This window comes from Salmo salar, chromosome 03 (assembly GCF_965601325.2).
Source record: "Salmo salar chromosome 03, fSalSal1, whole genome shotgun sequence".
Lineage (NCBI taxonomy): Eukaryota > Metazoa > Chordata > Actinopteri > Salmoniformes > Salmonidae > Salmo > Salmo salar.
This window is the reverse complement of record NC_138293.1, coordinates 37,345,126-37,366,236: the sequence shown is the minus strand read 5'-3', so window position 1 is coordinate 37,366,236 and position 21,111 is coordinate 37,345,126. Positions and strand designations below refer to the sequence as shown.

Below are 21,111 nucleotides of genomic sequence, written 5' to 3'. Positions count from 1 at the left end.
CAGTTTAGAAAGAGCAACTGAAATCATGTCACCTGGAGATCAAGTTAGCTGAGTTCAGTCTTACCTTAGGGTTGTTGTTGTCAGAGAGACTGTCATTACTGGCTGAGAGCTCACTGTGTAATGACCGCTTGTCCTATGAGACAATCGAGTGTTACTATAACACTCACCGAAAGTTATAAATATGACCGACTAGTCATGGTCAAATTAAGAGCTAATGTCGTTACCTCTTCTGGTTGACAGCCTTCATCGGCAGGTTTAGGAGATTTTTGGAACATTCCACTGAATTTACTTCTCTCCTGAAACACACAGCGATAAATGATAGTGGGAATATCCTGCTACAGGTATCTGGACCTCTATTCACCTTAATAGTGTTGTTGTCAGAGAGACTATCGTTACTGGCTGAGAGCCTACTGTGTAATGATGTCCTATGAGGCAATTAAGTGTTACTATAACAATTAACAACGGTTAATAATAGACTTATAAATATCATTAGTCGTGGTCAAATTAAAAGCTCCTACCAGGTGGCGTGGCGAGAATCTGTCTCCGCACCATGCGCTCTCACCACTGGTGTCCCCCAGGGCTCTGTTCTAGGCCCTCTCCTATTCTCGCTATACACCAAGTCACTTGGCTCTGTCATATCCTCACATGGTCTCTCCTATCATTGCTATGCAGACGACACACAATTAATCTTCTCCTTTCCCCCTTCTGATAACCAGGCGGCGAATCGCATCTCTGCATGTCTGTCAGACATATCAGTGTGGATGACGGATCACCACCTCAAGCTGAACCTCGGCAAGACGGAGCTGCTCTTCCTCCCGGGGAAGGACTGCCCGTTCCATGATCTCGCCATCACGGTTGACAACTCCCTTGTGTCCTCCTCCCAGAGTGCTAAGAACCTTGGCGTGATCCTGGACAACACCCTGTCGTTCTTCACTAACATCAAGGCGGTGACCCGATCCTGTAGGTTCATGCTCTACAACATTCGCAGAGTACGACCCTGCCTCACACAGGAAGCGGCGCAGGTCCTAATCCAGGCACTTGTCATCTCCCGTCTGGATTACTGCAACTCGCTGTTGGCTGGGCTCCCTGCCTGTGCCATTAAACCCCTACAACTCATCCAGAACGCCGCAGCCCGTCTGGTGTTCAACCTTCCCAAGTTCTCTCACGTCACCCCGCTCCTCCGCTCTCTCCACTGGCTTCCAGTTGAAGCTCGCATCCGCTACAAGACCATGGTGATTGCCTACGGAGCTGTGAAGGGAACGGCACCTCCATACCTTCAGGCTCTGATCAGGCCCTACACCCAAACAAGGGCACTGCGTTCATCCACCTCTGGCCTGCTGGCCCCCCTACCTCTGAGGAAGCACAGTTCCCACTCAGCCCAGTCAAAACTGTTCGCTGCTCTGGCACCCCAATGGTGGAACAAGCTCCCTCACGACGCCAGGACAGCGGAGTCAATCACCACCTTCCGGAGACACCTGAAACCCCACCTCTTCAAGGAATACCTAGGATAGGATAAAGTAATCCTTCTAACCCCCCCCCTTAAAAGATTTAGATGCACTATTGTAAAGTGGTTGTTCCACTGGATATCATAAGGTGAATGCACCAATTTGTAAGTCGCTCTGGATAAGAGCGTCTGCTAAATGACTTAAATGTAAATGTAATGTAAATGTAAAAGCCAATATGGTCATCTCTAGATACCTTACCTCTTCTTGTTGAGAGCCTTCATCGGCAGGAATAGGAGATTTCTTGAACATTCCACTGAATAAACTTCCTTTCTCCTGAAATACAAAAAGACAGTTTAGATTGGAATTATTTTTTTTGTTACTGTGTTGACATATCATGTTATCTGGATACATAGTGTTGTCTGAAGACAATACTCCACCAAACCTCCTCACCTTGGTGTTGTTGGTATCAGAAAGGATGTTGTTGCTGACTGAGAGCTCACTGCATGTTGCAAGATTGTCCTGGAACAGAACACGTACTGTAGTTAGAAAATTAACAAACTCTTACAAGTAAGTAACTAAAGCAAACAGACATGTTAGATCTCACCTGCACAGGTGTTTCATCTCCAGATGCTTTGGGGGTCTTTTTAAGGATTCCACTGAATAGACCCTTTTTTTCCTGATAGAAGAAGACAGTGTCATTTGAATTGCCATTTTAATAAGTATAAAAATGTGGTTACTTATGTCATGTTCATAATTGTTATAATCTATCCAGTGACTCAAGTGGTTTTCTCGAATTCTAAATGCAGTAAGTATGACTCACCCTACTTTTGGTGTTCTCAGACAGACTGTCATTGCTGGCTGAGAGCTCGTAACGTGTAGAGAGGTTTTCCTGGAACAGAAAACAGTAGAGCACTTAGCAAATGATCAGACGCTTACTATAAGTAACTGAAGCAAACAGACACGGTGGTCACCAGATGAACTTAGACTCACTTGTGCAGGTGTTCCATCTGCAGGAGCTTTTGTTTTTCTCTTGAGGATTCCACTAAACATCCCTTCTTTCTCCTGACAGAAGAAGACTGTCATTTCAATTGATCGAAAATCACTTGTATTCTCATGTTCATAATGATCTTTCTGTGCAGGTAACCCAAGTGGTTTCAAAATCTAAATGCAGTACCTCTGCCTCACCTTAGGGTTGCTGTTGTCAGCCAGACTGTCATTGCTGGCTGAGAGCTCACCCTGTAATGACCGCTTGTCCTGAGACATAACAGGGAAGAGTTACTTAAACAACAGTGCTCCAATTTAAGATACACCTTCTAGTTTAGTTCATTTGTTTTGTACACACATTGTTGTTTTGGACTCACAAGTGTGTTGTAATGTGAGCAGACTCTGCTTACGTAACTAGCTAAAAGTAGTGTGTTCGCATAGCATAAACTGAACAAATAGAAAATGTAAGACTGGTCCAAGCCAAACACTTGACTTCGCTATATTACCTCAGGTTGAGAAGCATCAGCAGCAGGCTTGGGAGATTTTATGAACATTCCACTGAATGTGCCTCCTTTCTCCTGAAACCCAATCGTTTCCAAGAAACAATGGAAGCTATTTGTGAAGAACACTTCAGCAGATGTAAAGAACTGTCAAACCTTACTCACTTTACTGTTGTTTTTAGAAAGACTGTCATTGCTGTCTGAATGTTCACTGTGTAATGCCTGGTTGAGAAACAGATCAAGATACATGTTCAGCCAGTCAGAATGCATAATAACATTTGCTATGGGGTAATTTTTTTTTATACAAGTCAGCATATTTATAAGTAGGTCGGAAATAATATTTTGAGTCACGTGTTAATCTCCAGAACGCTCACCTCTGCAAGTGTGCCCTCTCGAGGAGCTTTGGGGAATTTTTTGAGGATTCCACTGAAAAGTCCTCCTTTTGCCTAATGGCATCAGAACATAATCCGGTTGTCAACTATTTATATGATAATATCCATAATACTTTAGTCATAACCCTCTTACTGAGCACATGAATAGTACTCAACTCTGCCTCACCTTAGAGTTGTTGTTGTCAGAGAGACAGTCATTGCTGGCTGAGAGCTCACTGTGTAGTGACTGCTGGTCCTGTATGACAATGACAGGCAACACAAAGAGGAAATGATGTTATGCTCTGATGAAGGCGATCCATGCAGAAACGTAAGTCTATTGTTTGTTTGTCCCGTCAATAAATCTATTAGATTTATGCAAAAACTGAGTGATCCTTTTCCTTTATTCTCCTGGATAGTCACCAGTTGAAGTGTCCTGGGGTAAGGAATGTTTTTTGGATTTTCAAATCCCTCAGTTGAGCACCTGATTCCCTTTTTTTGTTTAAGCTGGGCTGAAGAGAGTTTGGGTGTACTTTCTTTCATCAAATTATGTTACCTGCACAGTGACAATACGTGAACAATTGAATTATTCATCTGTTCGCTTTACAGTTCATTGATATTAAATCAAGTTCAATGGCAACATAAAATTGCCATTAACAGTTTTAGTGTTGTGATTGTAGATTTGTCAAGAGACCAGAAATCTTATACATCATATTTACAACAGGTAAATAGTATACCGTATTACTTTACCTCTTCTGCTTGAGGTGGTTCTTCCACAGGTTTGGAAGACTTCTTGAACATTCCACTGAAGATCTCCTTTCCCTTCTCCTGGAACTCACAGAGGGACCGTTTACACAAAAAACCACCATGAAGTTATCAGCGGGATCAAATTAGCAGAGTTTAACTTCCTTAAACCAGCTTACTTTGATGTTGTTGTTGTCAGAGAGACTGTTGTTGCTGGCTAAAAGCTCACTGGGAACTGAGAGATTGTCCTGGAACAGAAAATGTGTATTCCAGTACAAAAAAAGATTAGTGCACAATTGGGCATCTATATATGCTACACACGTGTGCAGGTGTCCCTTCTCCAGCAGTTTTGGGGGGGTTTTCTGAGGATTCCACTGAACAACCCCCCCTTCTCCAGAACAATAGAGGAGATACATGAATACAGTTAGACTTATTTGCATATTTCAGGATGAGAAAATAACCAGGCTTGAAGTTGTTGTTTTTTTGTATCATCCTATCATGATACATACATGAGTGCTTTCAGCTGTCTGTTCTTGTTTGTCATTGGGATCACTACTTACTGTACTGACCTAGGACCAATGAAAACAATGATAACTTGTAAGCACTTCAAAATCATAGTTGTAGTAGACCACCCAAACAGCGAAGTTAACAACAGATAAACAAGAGTCGAAAATAAGAAAATGTTACCGTCAGTGAAGGAGAAGAGAGTTTGTCTTTAGTTGCCTTCCGGAACATTCCACCCATCAGTCCTCCTTTGTCCTGAAAGAGTGATACATGTTGAAAAACTTCCACTATTTAATAGCAAACTTTGTCTCTCATTGTTTCTCTAATACAATCGCATATGTTTAGTAGTTTATAGATATCGCTCTCCTCTCTCTCACACACTTGTTTGGCCTGACTCAGCCTCATCTTGGTGTTCTCAGAGGACTGCTCCTTTTCTGGGGTGGGCTCTTCAGGCTTCTCGTTATCTGACATGTAGCTCTGAGAGAGAAGAGAAGCTATAAGATCAATCATAAGGAAAACATAGGTGATTGGTGCGCAAACTAACTGACAGGTGTTTCTGCATACACCACTACTAAGCTAGTCAGACATCTCTGTCCACTCACTGTAAAGGTAGGGGTTGGCTCTTTTTGTAATTTCTGAAACATTCCACCAAGACCCCCAAATTGGTCCTAAAAAAAGATATCCATGATAAAGAGAGTGAAGCATTTGTATTCAACCTTTATTTACACAGGATATTCTAATTGAGATCAAATGTATTTTACAAGAGAGTCCTGTTGAAAACTTTTATACTATGACACATTTCTCTTCAATGAAACCAGAACCACCGAACACATACCCGCTTTAAGTCAGTCTCATCTTCTCGGGGATCAGAGGCCTTAATCGGTGAAATGTCCATTTCTGTTGAGCCCTGATGAAGAGACAGTGCTTTGAGACTAAAGGCCTGAGAAGGTTCAAACTAAGGCAGAGGAACATGACATGTCATTGTCAAAATCTTTTCGTGTGCATGTACCTTTATGTGCTCTGCCTGTGTTCCCTTGCGACTGCTGTGTCTGGCCATAACATTTGGTTCCTGGTATTACCCGCGTACCCATGAGGAAAAGATACAATTTCAATGAGATATGAAACATTGAGATTTACTGGCCATGTCTCTCTATGGAACCTCTTTGTCAGTACAAGTTTATGCCAGCAGTGTGTAAGGGATGCAGTAGTGTGGTGGTTATGGTGGGAGCAGATAGGCCTACCTTTGCAGTGGGTCTAACTCTGGATGGAACCACTGGAGTTCTGGCTTGTTTCCCTCTAGTCTCTGTCTGGATCAAGTTCCTGTTGGCCTGACGGACAAAAATAGTCCCTCTTTTATTTTCAGCTGAATTGTATACCCGATCCAACTGATTTGAACACTCACAGACAAATTATTTTTCCTCATCATTCCTGATGAGAAAAATCTTTGTCAGGTCAAAAACTTTATATATCTTTGCTAAATGAAATATAATATTTATGAAATATAACCAGGAGGTAGACACATCCCACATAAATCAATGTCTGAATTCAAGCAGTGGCGGTCGGTGCCTTAAGATGAGGGAGGATGATTCTTTTTTTTAATTACAGCATATTCGATGACTGTCATTCATATTCCATTCACCCAGCTCAATGAAACATGGATATGTTTAGGCTACTTACTAGTGATGCACCGTTATGACATTTTTGGCTGTTACCGATATCCGATATTTTCCTTGCCAAAATAAACGATACCGATAACCGATATAACATTGTTTTTGTGACCTTTTAAGCATTCTAGTACAGTTAAATAGTTAACACACACACATACACACACACACACACACACACACACACACACGGACGCAGCGGTCTAAGGCACTGCATCTAAGGCGGTGATTGGGAGTCCCATAGGGCGGCGCACAATTGGCCCAGCGTCGTCCGGGTTTGGGCGGGGTAGGCAGTCATTGTAAATAAGAATTTGACTTGCCTAGTTAAATAAACGTTACACACACACCACTGACCAAAAACTTATTTTGTAGGCATTTACGTATGTTCCCATTACCAGTAAAACATAATCAAAACCTACGTCTTTCACTTACTTGCTGTGCTGTTTTCTTGTTGATTTGTTCAATTTCAGTCTCAACAACGATTTCTATGGTATGCCGTTTGGGTCTTTGCGTCTAAAAAAATATACTATTTAACACTATTTGACTTGTCAAATAAGTTTGTTGACCAATCAGGACCTGAATATGAACGCACGTCACATAATAATGTAACGCCTTCATAATTTTTTTACGTATTTATTACACATTGATTAAACTATCACTCGTATTTCATGTCACGATTCATCGATACGTAAAGTTGTCTCGCGCACCTACAGTGCTGGTCATAAAAAAAGCTAGCTAGCTCATGGATGCAAACAATGTTCTTTCCCAAAAACGTAGCAAAACGACATCATCTGTTTCAGTAGCTATAGCTAGGTGTCATCGTCTAAAATAATCCTAATTTATACGACAGTTCTTATTTGATTAATGGTGGTCGGACCCATCTATGTGAGACTAGCCACAATAGTGGGCTTTGCGGTTAGCCTTGAAAATAAAAGTATTGCAAAATTCTACTATTTGTATTCATTTGCATACTGTCAATGACATAATTTTATTTTGAAGGCAAACCGCAAATTCCACTAGTGTGCCATAATCCTGTCTGGTTGAGCCTCACTAGCCAGATGAAGCTAGCTGGCTGTTTATAACGTTAGCTTTGGGCAACAGGGATAAGTAGCTGGCTAGTTATTTTCATGAACTGAAGTTCAATTTCAATAAGCGAACAACAAGTGGCAACCTAGCTAATACGTACTCACAAGGATTCCTAAATCATTGCTAAGAATAATGAAAATGACGGCTGTTTCTGGTCATTCTCTTCAGGCTGGTTGTATTGGTGCTAACTAGGTACCAAACTAAAGCTAGCTACCCCAGAAGTTGCGGTCGAACAAATGATTGTTACCAATGTAGTATTGTAAACATCGTTCGTGGCCGGTGTTTGCTGACTTTTTTTGTACAGCTTTGACAGTGCTTCTGTATCTTTTTTTTTTTTACACACAAAGACCCAAACTGCGTCTCAAAGTATGTATGTCGTGAAGCAGACATTGTATGTGTCAGTCTTGCCTGCATCTAGCTGAACTAGGGCGTAATCATTAGTCCAACAGTTGCAAACGAGTTTCTACTGGACACATTCAGGTACGTTTATCCCCTTTCGTTCCGTTTTTCAACAGAATCGGAGGAATGAATACACCCTGATCACAAGCAAAATCAGTTAACATTCATAGCAGCCAGATTGTTGTATAATTCCTTCTCGCATCTATGCGCTCTCCTCGACTTTTCCCTTCGCGTGTGGAGTTCAGTGCACAAAACATCAGCTGTCTGTGACCAAGTGAAAAACCCTTTCCAAGCCAAACCGTCATATCATAAACACTAAACGCTACATACAACCTACATCGTTGTCATTGTCATTAGCTAATTTCAAGTCAACAACATAGCTACTAGAACTAATGGGTTAGTAAACCAGCTACAATCAGGCAGTACAGTGTACAGTTAGCAAGCAGTTTAGCAGTTGCACTGGCGGGCTCCGGTGGCAATAAATTAATGAAACCAAAAGCTTACCTTGACTTGGAAGAGTTCCAGTGTTGGATATCCATAGCCAGCTAGATAAATAGCATCTCTCTGTTAGAACCAGGTGTTTGAGTAGTCTAAACTAGCTAGCTAACGTTAGCTGCATTTACTAGCTAAATAAGAGAAAGGGAAAATGGGAAAAAATATTTGTCACATCCTGACCATAGTAAGATGTTAATTTCTATGGTAGAGTAGGTCAGGGCATGACAGGGGGTGTTTTGTGTTTTTCTATGTTTTGTATATCTATGTTTAGGTTCTAGTTTTTCTATTTCTATGTTTTTTTTTGGGGGGGGGGTGATCTCCAATTAGAGGCAGCTAGTCCTCGTTGTCTCTAATTGGAGATCATACTTAAGTAGGGGTTTTTCCCACCTGTGGTTGTGGGTAGTTGTCTTCTGTTTAGTTTTCTGTACCTGTGTCACGTCCTGACCAGCAGAGGGAGTAGTTGTTTAGTATTTGGTCAGGACGTGGCAGAAGTTGTGTGTTGTATGTAGTTTCTAGTTGTTCTGTTTCTGTGTTAGTCTGTGTGACTCCCGATCAGGAACAGCTGGAAATTGTTGTTCCTGATTGGGAGTCAAATATTAGGTGTGTGTTTTTCTCTTGGGGTTGTGGGTTGTTTATTTTGCACTGCTGTAAGTATCTATATAGCATGTAGAACTGTCGGTTTGTCCTTCGTTATGTTCTTGGTTTTTCCGTGTTCTCATTATTTAATAAATTATGATGTTGAGCACGCAATCCGCTGCGCCTTGGTCTTCTCTACAGTACTACAACCTGACAGAACTGTGTGCTTTTGTCTTCTCTTTGTTATTTTTTCTTTAGTGGTTTGAGTTAAAATAAATATTTATCATGAGCAATCAACACGCTGCGCTTTGGTCCCCTCTCTACGACAGCCGTTACAATATTAAATATAGCTAGCTCTCTCGCTTCTCCTTTATTTTTGAAGAAATACATTTGTTCAAAACTGTTCAACTATTGTCTTTCTCTTTGAGTCAACTACTCACCCCATTTTATGCACTGCAGTGCCAGCTAGCTGTAGCTTATGCTTTTAGTACTAGATCCTTTCATTGGGTGGACAACATGTCAGTTCATGCTGCAAGAGCTCTGATAGGTTGGAGGATTTAACTCAAGTGTACATATATGGAAGGGGTGAGAACCATGAGCCTCCTTGGTTTTGTATTGAAGTCAATGTACCCAGAGGAGGACAAAAACTAGCTGTCCTCCGCCTACACCATGGTGCTACCCTACAGCAGGGTTTCTCATATAGAACAGAAGTTTAAAACATGACATTACATAACTCAGGAGGAAGGTGAGTCCTCTGTAATCCAAAGCTTTAAATATTATAGTATACCTCCTTTGCAGGCTTCGGTGGAGGTAAAGGCTGTGAAGAGAGGGACGTGACGAGATAAGAGTTAGTGTATTCAACTATGCGGTATTGACAGTAGGCCTATGTTCAGCTTAATGTTCTTTCTTGGTTTATTCACCTGAAAATGGTGTCTATAGAACGATGTCTTCAGTGTTCATTTTGTTTTGTAACGAGTCTCGTAATGTATTCAAGTAGAGTTTTGATGTGGTGGTTTGTGTTATAGGGTCAGATAGGTTATTATAATCTTAGTTGGCCTACAGTCGGTCTAAAAAACAACACATAAACAATGTTTTTTAAAGAAGAAGTGTTTTAGAAGTGTTGTTTAAGAGATATGTTGTTTTGCTGTAGCAGTATGCTCTCACCTGTTTCTGTTGATTTCTTTTCACATCTGGCTTCACCATGCACTGCTCCATCCTGCCTCTGGAAAACCACAGTGATATGCTTGTAAAATTGTACAGGGCAAGCAGCAAGAATGTCAGTCCAAAAAGGAAAGGGAGGGGAATAGGATCCGCTTAAGACGCTCAGATCTCACAACAGACAACTGAACCAAGATCATTATCTTGTCGTTCAATTCAAAAACAGTGTCTACAAATGCCAATTTAGTTCAGAGGAAACCCACGGAGACCACTTCTTCCCTAACAGTAGCAGAAGTTTTAAAATTACAGCGACTGTTGAAACAATACAAAATACAGACTGTGGCTGCACAAAGTGGCATAACGTCTCGATATGGAGACAATTCAAAGAGAAATCATGCTCTGAACCCCAATTCCTGTCTCCTACTGTATATGAAACGCAACATGTAAAATGTTTCATGATCTGAAATAAAAGATCCCTTACATTTTCCATACGCACAAAAAGCTTCATTCTCTCAATTTTAGCACATGTATGTTTACATCCCTGTTAGTGAGTATTTCTCCTTTGCCAAGATAATTCATCTACCTGACAGGTGTGGCATATCAAGAAGCTGATTAAACATACTTATCATTACAAGAGTGCACCTTGTGCTGGGGACAATAAAAGGCCACTCTAAAATGTGCAGTTTTGTGCCACAGATGTCTCAAGTTTTGAGGGAGTGTGCAATTGGCATGCTGACTGCAGGAATGTCCACCAGAGCTGTTGCCAGATAATGTAATGTTAATTTCTCTACCATAAGCCACCTCCAACGTCATTTTAGAGAATTTGGCAGTACATCCAACTGGCCTCACAAGCTCAGACCACGCCAGCCCAGGACCTCCACATCCGGCTTCTTCACCTGCGGGATCGTCTGAAGAAAAACTACTTCCGATTGGCTGGGCCTGGCTCCCTAGTGGGTGTGGGTGGGCCTGGCTCCTGAGTAGGTGGGCCTATGACCCCCCATGGATGTGCCCCTGCCCAGTCATGTGAAATCCATAAATTAGGGCCTAATGAATTTTATTCCATTGACTGATTTCCTTCTATGAACTGTAACTCAGTAACATCTTTGAAATTAATGCATGTTGCATTTATATTTTTGTTCAGTGTGTCTATATATACAGTACTAGCCATCTGTTAATTGAAATGCATTCCAGGTGACTACCTCATGAAGCTGGTTGAGAGAATGCCAAGAGTGTCCAAAGCTGTCATCAAGGCAAAGGGTGGCTACTTTGAAGAATCTCAAATAAAAAATATATTTTGATTTGTTGAACACTTTTTTGATAACTACATGATTCCATATGTGTTATTTTAAAGTTTTGATGTCTTCACTATTATTCTACAATGTAGAAAATAGTCAAAATAAAGAAAAACCCTTGAATGATTAGGTGTGTCCAAACTTTTGATTGGTACTGTGTATATAAATAAATAAATAAATATATATATAATATATATATATATATATATATATATACACACTACTGTTCAAAAGTTTGGGGTCACTTAGAAATGTCCTTGTTTTCCATGAAAACATACATGAAATGAGTTGCAAAATGAATAGGAAATATAGTCAAGACGTTGACAATGTTATAAATAACAATTTTTAATTGAAATAATAATTGTGTCCTTCAAACTTTGCTTTCGTCAAAGAATACTCAATTTGCAGCAATTACAGCCTTGCAGACCTTTGGCGTTCTAGTTGTCAATTTGTTGAGGTAATCTGAAGAGATTTCACCCCATAATTCCTGAAGCGCCTGCAACAAGTTGGATAGGCTTGATGGGCACTTCTTACGTACCATACGGTCAAGCTGCTCCCACAACAGCTCAATAGGGTTGAGATCCGGTGACTGTGCTGGCCATTCCATTATAGACAGAATACCAGCTGACTGCTTCTTCCCTAAATAGTTATTGCATAGTTTGGAGCTGTGCTTCGGGTCATTGTCCTGTTGTAGGAGAAAATTGGCTCCAATTAAGTGCCGTCCACTGTGTATGACATGGCATTGCAAAATTGAGTGATAGCCTTCCTTCTTCAAAATCCCTTTTACCCTGTACAAATCTCCCACTTTACCACCACCAAAGCACCCCCAGACCATCACATTGCCTCAACCATGCTTGACAAATGGCATCAAGCACTCTTCCAGCATCTTTTCATTTTTTCTGCATCTCACGAATGTTCTTCTTTGTGATCTGAACACCTCAAACTTAGATGTGTCTGTCAATAACACTTTTCCAATCTTCCTCTGTCCAGTGTCTGTTCTTTTCTTTTTATTGGCCAGTCTGAGATATGGCTTTTTCTTTGCAACTCTGCCTAGAAGGCCAACATCTTGGAGTAGCCTCTTCACTGTTGAGACTGGTGTTTTGCGGGTACTATTTAATGGAGCTGTCAGTTGAGGACTTGTGAGGCATCTGCTTCGCAAACTAGACACTAATGTACTTGTCCTCTTGCTCAGTTATGCACCGGGGCCTCCCACTCCTATTTCTATTCTTGTTAGAGCCAGTTTGTGCTGTTCTGTGAAGGGAGTAGTACACAGCGTTGTACGAGATGTTCGGTTTCTTGGCAGTTTCTCGCATTGAATAGCGTTCATTTCTCAGAACAAGAATAGACTGATGAGTATCAGAAGAAAGTTATTTGTTTCTGGCCATTTTGAGCCTGTAATCAAACCCACAAATGCTGATGCTCCAGATGCTCAACTAGTCTAAAGAAGGCCAGTTTTATTGCTTGTTTAATCAGAACAACAGTTTTCAGCTGTGCTAACATAATTGCATAAGGGTTTTCTAATGATCAATTAGCTGTTTAAAATGATAAACTTGGATTAGCTAACACAACGTGCCATTGGAACACAGGATTGATGGTTGCTGATAATGGGCCTCTGTACGCCTATGTAGATATTCCAATTTAAAAAATCTGCCATTTCAATAGTCATTTACAACATTAAAAATGTCTACACTGTATTTCTGATCAATTTGATGTTATTTTAATGGACAAAAAATTAGCTTTTCTTTCAAAAACAAGGACATTTGTAAGTGACCCCAAACTTTTGAACAGTAGTGTGTACACTACTGCGTGCACAATTATTAGGCAAGTGAGTATTCTGATCTTATCATTGTTTCTATTCACATTTTCGAACTCCCAACCATATAAACTTGAATGCTTATTGGATTTAATCATTTTCAGGTGATATCTATTTGTGTAATGAGGGAGGGTGTGGCGAAAGTGAATAACACCTTATATCAAGGTGTGCATAATTATTAGGCAGCCTCATTACCTCAGGTAAAATGGGCCAAAAAAGAAATTTTACTGACACTGAAAAGCCAAAAATGTAAAATGCCTTTCAGATGGATGCGACACTCTTTAAATAGCTAAACTATTGAGGTGTGACCACCGGACATTCAAACGTTTTGTTGCGAATAGTCAACTGGGGCGCAAAAAACGTATGGGGAAGAAAAGGCGCAAATTAACTGCAAAAGACTTGAGAAGAATTAAACGTCAAACTACCAGGAACCCATTATCCTCCAGTGCCACCGTATTCCAGAACTGCAACCTACCTGGAGTGTTCAGAAGTACAAGGTGTCAAGTGCTCAGAGACATGGCCAAGGTCAAGAAGACTGAAACAAGACCACCACTGAATAAGATTCATAAGTTGAAGCGTCAAGATTGGGCAAAGAAATACCTGAAGATTTTTCAAAGGTTTTATGGACAGATAAAATGAAAGTGACTCTTGATGGACCAAATGGATGGCCCCGTGGCTGGATCAGTAATGGACACAGAGCACCACTTTGAGTCAGGTGCCAGCAAGGTGAAGGAGGGGTACTGGTATGGGCTGCTATCATTGAGGATGAGGTAGTTGGACCTTTTCGGGTTGAAGATGGACTGAAACTCAACTCCCAAACCTACTGGCAGTTTCTGGAAGATTCTTTTGTCAAACAGTGGTACAGGAAGAAGTCCTCAGCATTCTAGAAGGCCATGATCTTTATGCAGGACAATGCTCCATCACATGCATCCAAGTACTCCACTGCTTGGCTAGCCAGCAAGGGCCTCAAAGATGCCTGAATAATGACCTGGCCCCCTTCCTCTCCTGACTTAAATCCTATTGAGAACTTGTGGGCCCTTCTCAAAATGTGAGATTTACAGTGATGGAAGACAATATACCTTTTTGAACAGCATTTGGGAGGCTGTGGTTGCTGCTTCAGCGAAAATTGATCGTGAACAGATCAAGAAACTGACAGACTCCATGGATGGAAGGCTCATGGCAGTTATTGAAAATAAGGGTGGCTATATTGGTCACTGAATATTTTTGAAAGGCCAAAAATGTTATATAATTGTCATTTTGTGTTACTTATCTGTTACACTTACTCTAAAAATTTAGAATAAACAAGTGAGTTGAGAGAAATTATTTTTGTAATTTAGTTGCCTAATAATTTTGCACACTAATAGTTGCCTAATAATAGTTATATATTTCCCTGAGAAAGACAAAACTCACTTTTCCTTTGTTAAACATTCAGGTTTGATGTTCAATAACATTTTGGATTGACTGAGAGCATTGTGTTTGTTCAACAATAAAATTAATCCCGAGGAATACAATTTGCCTAATAATTGTGCACGCAGTGTATATATATATATATATATATATATATCTCAGTGGGAGGCAACTCCCAGAATTTCAGCATCACTCATCTTTTTCAAGAGCTCATACCAACAGCACCTGCCTGCCAGCCAGGCACATCTGTATTGTGTTAAGTAATTCCAACCCACGGCAACAAGCAACACATTCTTATACTAAAACACCTTATCAAATAGCCTAATCTAGCTTTGAAAAACAATCCAGTCCTTTGCATAATACTGTAGCGTATTTGCAGTGGTTGAAAAAATACTAAATTGTCATACTTAAATAAAAGTAAAGATATCTTAATAGAAAATGACTCAAGTAGAAGTGAGTCACCCAGTAAAATACCAGCCTACTTGAGTAAAAGTATCTGGTTTTAAATGTACTTAAGTACAGTGGTCGAAAAAGTACTCAATTTTCACACCTGAGTAAAAGTTCCAAGTTAAAGTAAATGCTATACATCACATTACTTGTATTAATTAAGCAAACCAGCCAGTATGATTTCATTTATCTTTTCTTTTTTTACAGACAGACGGAGGGGCAAACTCTAACGCTCAGCCATAATTTACAAACTCAGTATTTGCGTTTAATCATTCCGGGAAGAGGGATTCCGCCATATCAGAGGCAGTGGGGATGACAACACGTTATCTTGGTAGGTGTGTGAATTAGACCATATTGCTGTCCTGCCTGAGCATTCGAAATGTAACATGTACGTTTGGGTGTCAGGGAAATGGTATTGGAGTAACATATTGGAGTAACATACTTAGGAATGCAGTGGAGTAAAAGTAAACGTTGTATATAATATAAATAGTAAAGTACAGTTACCCCAAAAAACTACTTAAGTAGTACTTTAAGGTATTTATTGTACTTTACACCACTGCACATTTGATTATTTTAGAAGTGACTTACAGACAGGAAAGGGTCCCTATCCAGTGAAGAGGGATCCCAGTCCACAACTTGTCAAAATGCTTTCTTTGTTGTTCCTCTCTGGTGATGAGGGTGTGAGACACGAAACTCACCTTTTTGTCTTTCTTACCTCAGTGCCTTGCGAACCCAATTCACCTGGGAATGGGTTGGGCTGGCTGCTGCAACATGAAGTCAGGGGTAGACGTAACGTAGTAAACTCAAATCTGTAACCCTCCATTTAGTATTATATATTGCGTTTCATATGGTGGCTATTCATTTGTGGAAGTCCATCAACCATGTCATATGATATATTACCAATTTACATTTACATTTTTTACATTTTTAGTCATTTAGCAGACGCTCTTATCCAGAGCGACTTACAGTAGTGAATGCATACATTTCATACATTTTTTTTATTTATTTTTTTTTTTTTTTTCTGTGCTGGCCCCCCGTGGGAATCGAACCCACAACCCTGGTGTTGCAAACACCATGCTCTACCAACTGAGCTACAGGGAAGGCTACAGGCTACAGGGAAGCTACAGGGAAGCTACAGGGAAGGCTATATAATATGTTATGAATTACAATTCATATAATGTGATATGAGTTACAATTCATATAATATGATACAAATTACAATTCATATAATATTTTACGAATTACAATTCATATAATATGTTACGAATTACAATTGATATATGTTACGAATTTCCATGTGTTTGATGCCATTCCATTTGTTCCATTCCAGACATTATTATGAGCCATCCTCCCCTCAGCCAAATTCTCTAAAATGACGTTGGAGGCCATTTATGGTAGACAAATGAACATACAATTCTCTGGCAACAGCTCTGGTGGACATACCTGCAGTCAGCATGCCAAATGCATGCTGCCTCAAAACTTGAGACATCTGCGACATTGTGTTTTGTGACAAAACTGCACATTTTATAGTGGCCTTTTATTGTCCCCAGCACAAGGTGCACCTGTGTAATGATCATGCTGTTTAATCAGCTTCTTGATATGCCACACCTGTCAGGTGGATGGATTATCTTGGCAAAGGAAAAATGCTCACTAACAGGGATGTGCGTATGGAAAATATCTGGGATCTTTTATTTCAGCTCATGAGACGTAGGACCAACACTTTACATGTTGCGTTTTTATTTTTGTTCAGTATATTTATCACTGTTGTGCTATTGCTGTCAATATTCTATTTCATTCATTTGCACTGTTTATAACCATGTTATTACGTGTATAGTTATCCTGTTGTATTTATTGCATCCATATATATTCATTATCTCCCATTCTCTGTACTTTTCAGACCATTTCCATATCCATACCCCTGTTTTGCAATAACGTGTGAGGTTGCCTTATTCCTCTGACCGGTAAAGGTTTTCAGTGGGTCACAGACAAGTAAAATAGGAGAGTATTCCTTCACTGTAACCATACCAAATGTAACATATCATACTAATTATTGTCAGATTTACATTTACTATGTTACGTGTAGTCTATGAGACCAGGCTGGGGAATGGGGCGTGGTTACCAGGTCACCTGAGGACAAGTGTAACAGAGGAGCTAGGTTTCCTATGTGACTCTGACTCATAACTGGAGTTTCACTGTCTGCCATCTAAACAATGGATTATGTCTTAAAAATACATTGTCAATAAGAAAGGTCTTATCAGGAATAAATAAATTAGATTTTAATAGACAAGATTAAAAGCTCAAGTGTAAATTAACAGCAGTTGAAACATCCTGTTCACTTTTCCTGGCTAGATTCAAGGGCTGGGAATAGTTGGTACCAAGATGAGAGACCATCTGGGAAAATGGAGATCAAATGGTAGTATTGTGGGCAAACCAGTGAGCCCATACATTGCCTTCGGAAAGTATTCCGACCCCTTGAATTTTTTCAACATTTAGTTATCTTTAATCCTTAATTCTAAAATGGATTAACAAAAAAAATGTCCTCAGCAATCTATAGACTATACCACATCAATGAGGAAGCGAAAACAAGTTTTTAGAAATTGTTGCAAATTTATAAAAGATAAAAAACTAAAATACCTTATTTACATATGTATTCAGAGCCTTTGCTATGAGACTCGAAATTGAGCTCAGGTGCATCCTGTTTCCATTGATCATCCTTGAGATGTTTCTGCAACTTGATTGGAGTCCACCTGTGGTAAATTCACTTGATTGGACATGATTTGGAAAGGCACACACCCGTCTTTATAAGACTCTCAGACCATGAGAAACAAGATTCTCTGTGTGATGAAACCAAGATTGAACTCTTTGGCCTGAATGTCAAGCATCAAGTCTGGAGGAATGGGAGAAACTCGCCAAATACAGGTGTGCCAAGCTTGTAGCGTCATAGCCAAGAAGACTCTAGGCTGTAATCGCTGCCAAAGGTGCTTTAACAAAGTACCGAGTAAAGGGTCTGAATACTTATTTAAATGTGATATTTCAACAACATTTAAAAAAAATAAAAACCTGTTTTTGCTTTGTCATTATGGGGAATTGTGTGTGTATTGATGAAGAAAAACGATTTTATCAATTTTAGAATAAGACTGTAATCTAACAAAATGTGGAAAAGGTCAAGGCATCTGAATGCTTTCCCGAAGGCACTGTAGTCCAGTAGTGTCCAGGTCAGTGGTGATGAGGATGCTGCCATAGAAACTTTGCTGTACTTATGATCCTATGTTCTGTTAAACATAGGTCTGTGGACTAGAGGTCGACCGATTATGATTTTAACGCCGATACCGGTAATTGGAGGACCAAAAAAAGCTGATACCGATTATTCTGCCTATTTATATATATATATATGTATATATATATATGTATATATATGTATATGTATGTAATAAGGACATTTACAACAATACTGAATGAACAATGAACACTTATTTTAACTTAATATAATACATTAATAAAATCTATTTAGTCTCAAATAAATAATGAAACATGCTCAATTTGGTTTAAATAGTGCAAAAGCACAGTGTTGGAGAAGAAAGTAAAAGTGCAATATGTGCCACTTAACGTTTAAGTTCCTTGCTCAGAACATATGAAAGCTGGTGGTTCAATATTCCCAGTTATTAAGATGTTTTAGGTTGTAGTTATACAGTAATTTCAGGACTATAAGCCGCAACTTTTTTCCCACGCTTTGAACCTCGCGGCTTAAACAATGACGCGGCTAATATATGGATTTCTCACACTTTCAAATTTTTTTCTCCCAAAGAAACACATTCTGTGACGTACTCACTTTTTTTGGTGGCATGAAGCTTTCATTAGACCAATGAAATTGCCGAACTGGTTAAGGCAAACAACTTTTTTGTTTACTGTTTAGATTAAATCGAGCGCTCTCAAACTTCCCATCATTCTGATTACGGTAGTCATTTTGTCACTCTCATCATGGCAAAGACACGGAGAAATGCATATGATGCAGCTTTCAAGTTGAAGGCGATTGATCTGGCTGTTGGAAAAGGAAATAGAGCTGCTGCACGGGAGCTTGGTCTTAATGAGTCGATTATAAGACGTTAAAGCCTATTTCTTTTTGTTACAAGCCGTGTTTCGTTAAAGCCTATTTATTTTTGTTACAAGCCGTGTTTCGTTAAAGCCTGTGTAAAGTTAATTTGTTTCAATGTACCGGTAGGCACCTGCGGCTTATAGACGTGCGGCTTATTTATGTTCAAAATAAAAATAAAAATTAAATTCAGTGGGTGCGGCTTATATTCAGGTGCGCTCAATAGTCCGGAAATTACGGTAATAGGAATTATGACTTGTCGACTATTTCTCTCTATACCATTTGTATTTCATATACCTTTGACTATTGGATGTTCTAATAGTCACTTTAGTATTTCCAGCCTAATTTCAGGAGTTGATAGGCTTGAAGTCATAAACAGCGCTGTGACTCAAGCATTGCTAAGAGCTGCTGGCAAACGCAATAAAGTTTGAATGAATGCTTACGAGCCTGCTGCTGCCTACCATCGCTCAGTCAGACTGCTCTATCAAATATCATATCATAGACTTAATTATAATATAATAAACACAGAAATACGAGCCTTTGGTAAATAATATGGTCAAATCCGTAAACTATAATTTCGAAAAACAAAACGTTTATTCTTTCAGTGAAATACGGAACCTTTCTGTATTTTATCGAACAGGTGGCAACCCTAAGTCTAAATATTGCTGTTATATTGCACAACCTTCAATGTTACAGTTGAAGTCGGAAGTTTACATACACCTTAGCCAAATACATTTAAACTCAGTTTTTCACAATTCCTGACATGTAATCCTAGTAAAAATTCCCAGTCTTAGGTCAGCTACGATCACCACTTTATTTTAAGAATGTGAAATGTCAGAATAATAGTTGAGAGAATTATTTATTTCATCTTTTATTTCTTTCATCACATTCCCACTGGGTCAGAAGTCTACATACACTCAATTAGTATTTGGTAGCATTGCCTTTAAATTGTTTAACTTGGGTCAAACGTTTCGGGTAGCCTTCAACAAGCTTCCCACAATAAGTTGGGTGAATTTTGGCCCATTCCTCCTGACAGAGCTGGTGTAACTGAGTCTGGTTTGTAGGCCTCCTTGCTTGCACATGCTTTTTCAGTTCTGCCCACACATTTTCTATAGGATTGAAGTCAGGGCTTTGTGATGGCCACTCCAGTACCTTGACTTTGTTGTCCTTAAGTCATTTTGCCACAACTTTGGATGTATGCTTGGGGTCATTGTCCATTTGGAAGACCCATTTGTGAGCAAGTTTTAACTTCCTGACTGATGTCTTGAAATGTTGCTTCAATATATCCACATAATTTTCCTACTTCATGATGCCATCTACTTTGTGAAGTGCACCAGTCCCTCCTGCAGCAAAGCACCCCAACAACATGATGCTGCCACCCCCGTGCTTTATGGTTGGGATGGTGTTCTTCGGCTTGCAAGCCTCCCCCTTTTTCCTCCAAACATAACGATGGTCATTATGGCCAAACAGTTCTATATTTGTTTCATCAGACCAGAGGACATTTCTCCAAAAAGTACGATATTTGTCCCCATGTGCAGTTGCAAAGCCGTAGGCTTTTTTATGGCGGTTTTGGAGCACTGGCTTCTTCCTTGCTGAGCGGCCTTTCAGGTTATGTTGATATAGGACTCTTTTTACTGTGGATATAGATACTTTTGTACCTGTTTCCTCCAGCATCTTCACAAGTTCCTTTACTGTTGTTCTGGGATTGATTTGCACTTTTCGCACCAAAGTCTAGGAGACAGAACGCGTCTCCTTCCTGAGCAGTATGACGGCTGCGTGGTCCCATGGTGTTTATACTTGCGTACTATTGTTTGTACAGATGAACGTGGTACCTTCAGGCGTTTGGAAATTGCTCCCAAGGATGAACCAGACTTGTGGAGGTATACCATTTTTTTTCAGAGGTCCTGGCTGATTTCTTTTGATTTTCCCATGATGTCAAGCAGAGAGGCACTGAGTTTGAAGGTAGGCCTTGAAATACATCCACAGGTACTCCTCCAATTATGTAAATTAGAAGCTTCTAAAGCCATGACATCATTTTCTGGAATTTTCCAAGCTGTTTATAGGCAGTCAACTTAGTGGATGTAAACTTCTGACCCACTGTAATTGTGATACAGTGAATTATAAATGAAATGATCTGGC

At 39.8% G+C, this 21,111-nt stretch overlaps 1 protein-coding gene across 1 annotated transcript in view; it reads right to left on the bottom strand.

Moving 5' to 3' along the window:
- Positions 1–15,587, bottom strand: part of LOC106600349 (uncharacterized) — a 36,386-nt gene extending 20,799 nt beyond the window's left edge. Inside the window, exons 1-23 of the mRNA XM_014191657.3 lie at positions 15,471–15,587; positions 9,930–9,987; positions 9,553–9,582; positions 5,787–5,873; positions 5,555–5,614; positions 5,381–5,452; positions 5,148–5,213; positions 4,927–5,022; positions 4,729–4,800; positions 4,221–4,289; positions 4,048–4,125; positions 3,488–3,556; positions 3,304–3,375; positions 3,095–3,151; positions 2,936–3,007; positions 2,631–2,699; positions 2,436–2,507; positions 2,266–2,334; positions 2,050–2,121; positions 1,896–1,964; positions 1,704–1,778; positions 225–296; positions 65–133 (exon numbers count right to left, since the gene is read on the bottom strand). Coding sequence (XP_014047132.3) covers positions 65–133; positions 225–296; positions 1,704–1,778; positions 1,896–1,964; positions 2,050–2,121; positions 2,266–2,334; positions 2,436–2,507; positions 2,631–2,699; positions 2,936–3,007; positions 3,095–3,151; positions 3,304–3,375; positions 3,488–3,556; positions 4,048–4,125; positions 4,221–4,289; positions 4,729–4,800; positions 4,927–5,022; positions 5,148–5,213; positions 5,381–5,452; positions 5,555–5,614; positions 5,787–5,873; positions 9,553–9,582; positions 9,930–9,980 — 1,518 coding nt within the window. The 5' untranslated portion in view covers positions 9,981–9,987; positions 15,471–15,587. The remainder of the gene's footprint in view (positions 1–64; positions 134–224; positions 297–1,703; positions 1,779–1,895; positions 1,965–2,049; positions 2,122–2,265; positions 2,335–2,435; positions 2,508–2,630; positions 2,700–2,935; positions 3,008–3,094; positions 3,152–3,303; positions 3,376–3,487; positions 3,557–4,047; positions 4,126–4,220; positions 4,290–4,728; positions 4,801–4,926; positions 5,023–5,147; positions 5,214–5,380; positions 5,453–5,554; positions 5,615–5,786; positions 5,874–9,552; positions 9,583–9,929; positions 9,988–15,470) is intronic.
- Positions 15,588–21,111: the final 5,524 nt, after the last annotated feature.